Below are 4,870 nucleotides of genomic sequence, written 5' to 3'. Positions count from 1 at the left end.
ATGGAGCATGTGATAAAGACTTACCAGGAAGGTTCAGATGAATGTCTGCATGACGTAGCTGTCACAAATATTAACACAATAGAGCAAAGAGTGAGATTAGTGACGAATTCTAACTTGACCTCAAAACAAAAGCCGTATCTGAATAGGAATGGTGAGAACTCCTTAAGGATGACGACAGACGAGTTCATTCAGTGTCAGAACATGCTCCACTACAGTGAGCCTGGTAAGATGCCGGCTGCATATATGTCTGGTGTTTCTCCTGTAGTTAAACAATCACTTAGATATTCAGAGGCTTTTAGTCAAAATTATTATGGTCCATATTTTGAATATGGAGGAGAGAAGATATTAAATTCAGATATGATATTCTTTCCCCATAATTGGTTTTGTGTCAGAGATCCTGCCTCTAACCATAATGAATACAGAGAAGAATATGATAAGTCTGCTCTTCTTGCCCAAGAACTTTGTCAGGGAGGGAGGTTTCCAGTCACTATGCATCAGAAAAGAGACACAGGAGAGAGTCCGTATAGAAGTAGTGAATGTGAGAAATCATTCAGTAAGGATTTATACCTTACAAAACCTGAGAGGAAATATCCAGAGAAGCCTGATGTGCATAAGCGATTTGCAAAATCTATCTTTAAGAAATCAGAACTAAATTCTGACCAACCTAAAACAACAGCAGAATTGAAACCCTATGAATACAAAGAACGTAGGAAATTTTCCACTCAAAAGTCAGGTCTCAGAAGGCATCACAGAACTGACAAAGAACTGAAGTTTGACGAATGCAACAAATGTGGAAAATCATTTAGAATGAAGTCATACATCATTTCGCATCAGAGAACATACACAGGAGAGAAATCTTATGAATGTGACAAATGTGGAAATTATTTCAGACAGAAGTCAGAACTTACTGTTCATCAGAGAACTCATACAGGAGAGAAACCTTATGAATGTAATGTGCGTGAAAAGTCTTCCACCTGTAAGTCACACCTTACTGTTCATCAGAGAACACACACAGGAGATAAACCTTATGAATGTAACAAATGTGGAAAGTATTTCAGATTAAAATCACGCCTTACTGTTCATCAAAGAAAACATACAGGGGAGAAACCTTATGAATGTAATGTGTGTGAAAAGTCTTTCACCCATAAGTCAGACCTTACTCTCCATCAGAGAATACACACAGGAGAGAAACCTTATGAATGTAATGTGTGTGAAAAGTCTTTCACCCATAAGTCAGACCTTACTGTTCATCAGAGAACACACACAGGAGAGAAACCTTATGAATGTAACAAATGTGGAAAGTATTTCAGATTAAAATCACACCTTACTGTTCATCAAAGAAAACATACAGGGGAGAAACCTTATGAATGCAATGTGTGTGAAAAGTCTTTCACCCATAAGTCAATCCTTACTGTTCATCAGAGAACACACACAGGAGAGAAACCTTATGAATGTAATGTGTGTGAAAAGTCTTTCACCCATAAGTCACACCTTACTGTTCATCAGAGAACACACACAGGAGAGAAACCTTATGAATGTAACAAATGTGGAAAGTATTTCAGACAGAAGTTTCACCATACTCTCCATCAGAGAATACACACAGAAGAGAAACCTTATGAATGTAATGTGTGTGAAAAGTCTTTCACCCATAAGTCACACCTTACTGTTCATCAGAGAACACACACAGGAGAGAAACCTTATGAATGTAACAAATGTGGAAAGTATTTCAGATTAAAATCACACCTTACTGTTCATCAAAGAAAACATACAGGGGAGAAACCTTATGAATGCAATGTGTGTGAAAAGTCTTTCACCCGTAAGTCAATCCTTACTGTTCATCAGAGAACACACACAGGAGAGAAACCTTATGAATGTAATGTGTGTGAAAAGTCTTTCACCCATAAGTCAGACCTTACTGTTCATCAGAGAATACACACAGGAGAGAAACCTTATGAATGTAACAAATGTGGAAAGTATTTCAGACAGAAGTTTCACCTTACTCTCCATCAGAGAACACACACAGGAGAGAAACCTTATGAATGTAATGTGTGTGAAAAGTCTTTCACCCATAAGTCAGACCTTACTGTTCATCAGAGAACACACACAGGAGAGAAACCTTATGAATGTAACAAATGTGGAAAGTATTTCAGACAGAAGTTTCACCTTACTCTCCATCAGAGAACACACACAGGAGAGAAACTTTATGAATGTAATGTGTGTGAAATGTCTTTCACCAGTAAGTCAGACCTTACTGTTCATCAGAGAACACACACAGGAGAGAAACCTTATGAATGTAACAAATATGGAAAGTATTTCAGATTAAAATCACACCTTACTGTCCATCAAAGAAAACATACAGGGGAGAAACCTTATGAATGTAATGTGTGTGAAAAATCTTTCACATGTAAGTCAAACCTTACTGTTCATCAGAGAACACACACAGGAGAGAAACCCTATGAATGTAACAAATGAGGGACGTATTTAAGATTAATGTCACGTATTTAAGGTTACGGTCCATCAAAGAACACACACAGGAGAGAAACTTTATGAATGTAACAAATGTGGAAAGTATTTCAGACAGAAATTTCACCTTACTGTTCATCAGAGAATACGCACAGGAGAGAGACCTTATGAATGTAACAAATGTGGAAAGTCCTTAATCCGGAGTTCATACCTCAGGAAGCATAAGAGAATCCACCCACATGAGAAACCTTAGGAATATGATAACTATGGAAAGACTCACCTGGAAGGAAAATAAGTTTGCATGATAGAACAAAAACCTGATAGAAGCCTTGTGAATGTAGCAAATGTGCAGCCTTTTAGCAAGAAGGCATAACTCATGGTTCCAAATTGAATGTACACAGGAGAAAAATCTTATGAATAAAAAATGTGGAAATTTTCGAGAAGTTATAGTTAAATTTTCATCGGAAAACACACAGGAGAAAATGAAACAAGTATCAAAAAAGTCCTTCACTTAGTAATCATGCAGGGATGAGTGTTTATAGAGCACAGACAAGAAAGACAAGGTATGAATAATACCAATGTAGAAAATCCCACTTCGGCAGCATAGCACAGTGTTTATCAGAGAACTGAATCTCATAGGAGAAAAGAAAACTTACAGGTCTAACAAATATGCAATTTTAATAGAAGTCAGTCCTCAGCACATCCAAGAACGTAATAAGGAGAGAAAATATGAGTATAATAAATGTAGACAAATATTTAGCCGAAGTTTCAGCGGTTTCTCTACATATTTCAGAGACCTAGAGACAAGACAGACTGTGGAGTGAACATTAGAGGACGTCTTTCAAGAAGAAATGAACCTTCAGCCAGCATTAGAGCACTCACACAAAAATGAAACATAGGGAAACCTTTGGCAGAAAACTCTGTAAATTATAGAGAAATCCCTCATGGCAGAATTAAGCTAGTTGTAAGGGGAAACCACTCACTGAGCCAACATTTCTCATCCTCTCATTGTGTAGAGTATGCCCCTTCATATTATTCAGGGGTTGGACCAAAGGGATGGGTATAAATTACTTCCAAGCTTGACAAAGAATTAAGATAGTAAAATTGTTGACTTGTGTCTTTTATATTGAGGAATGGATGTTCAAGGAAATTTAATAAACACTTCTCAGAAATAGGAGCTCTGGACCTTTGAGATTGAACTCAAATCATCCTGACTGGTTTGGTAGTGATAGATGGGGAAGAAATATCATGCTTTAATCCAAGGACATGAGAGCATCAATTTCTCCACTGCTCCCCAAAAGTTTTCCAGTATATGTGTGGTCTATGTATGTATTATAACACTATTACTATTCCAGTTCATTTTTTAATGGAAGGTCTGTTGGAAGATAATACTCTTTGTTTATTACAAAATGTGCACAAGAATAAAATCTGTCTCATCATCTTTCATCTCCAAGTTTATGAAACATTCCGAAAACCAGAAAGAATTCATATTTGGGAATACATTTTCTTTGTGTGTGGGTACAAGTCTTGTAGATTGAACTCAAAGCCTAGCCACATTCCTTAACTTCTTTTTCTCAAGGCTAAATTCTAGCACTAGAATCACAGTTCCATTTCTAGTTTCTTTGGTGGAAAAATGAAGACATGATTCTGAAGCAATTGGGTTTGGATGAGTAAAGCCAACATGATTTTACTACATGCTGTTTTCTATTTACTACTGATGAGTTTGTTGTGAATTTTTCACTTGTAAATCATGCTATTGTTCTTCTGAGTAATAAAACTAGTGTGGATATTGTGGAGAGTCTGTGCTTTCTCACTGTTATGGAGGGTGAAAATGAATTTCTCAAGAGGAGAATATAGTTTTTTCTAGTTCGAAATTCCTAGTTCTATAACAAATTATGAGTTATGGTTTTGCTAAATTTAATTCTCAAGCAAGTAAAAAAACTAGACTCATGGAAAAAATGATGGACAAAAGCTAGCTAGAATACTTACAGATATCCATGTGATTATAGAGATAAGCAGAAAGAGGTAGGACTGTGCTAGATATTTGGTAGGGTAAAATACAGGCAAAAATGATCCTTGTGGGCTGCCTGGTGTCACATGACAGGGGTGTCTGGTTGGAAAGAATTGGTCCAGGTGCTCTGAGGGAAGCCCAGTGAAGAGGGGGGGCATGAAGGTGGCTTTCACAATAAAATTCCTTAGATGTTTTTTGAGTCCTACAAACATCCCCCCTTACGTGTCCAGGATAGGGGACACTACATCATGCTATATGTCTGTTCATGTCTGGACTCCTGTTTACAAAAAAGTTTCTTCTTGTTGGCAGTTTTTTTTGTTTTGAACTGACTATGTGTTTCTACCATGATTAGGCAAAGTATTACTGCTAAAATTACAAAACCTTTAAATGGCCAAT

General features: G+C 36.9%; 1 protein-coding gene across 1 annotated transcript; it reads left to right on the top strand.

Annotated features, from left to right (window-relative positions):
- LOC138814983 (zinc finger protein 717-like) lies at window positions 1–2,568 on the top strand. Its single transcript, XM_070004156.1, has 2 exons — window positions 1–954; window positions 1,423–2,568. Exons 1-2 carry the CDS (start codon window positions 1–3, stop codon window positions 2,470–2,472), a joined length of 2,004 nt encoding a protein of 667 aa, XP_069860257.1. The 3' UTR covers window positions 2,473–2,568.
- Window positions 2,569–4,870: the final 2,302 nt, after the last annotated feature.

This window comes from Dipodomys merriami, unplaced genomic scaffold (assembly GCF_024711535.1).
Source record: "Dipodomys merriami isolate MVZ:Mamm:240054 unplaced genomic scaffold, mDipMer1.0.p SCAF_1070, whole genome shotgun sequence".
NCBI lineage: Eukaryota > Metazoa > Chordata > Mammalia > Rodentia > Heteromyidae > Dipodomys > Dipodomys merriami.
This window is presented reverse-complemented; position numbering and strand designations above follow the sequence as displayed.

What these genes read in the sequence shown, in the direction of transcription:
- LOC138814983 (XM_070004156.1), top strand. Translation starts at nt 1, where the DNA reads ATGGAGCATGTGATAAAGACTTACCAGGAAGGTTCAGATGAATGTCTG. An exon ending in AGAAACCTTATGAATGTAAT is followed by an intron (nt 955 to 1,422) that starts GTGCGTGAAAAG and finishes ACTGTTCATCAG; the next exon opens with AGAACACACACAGGAGAGAA.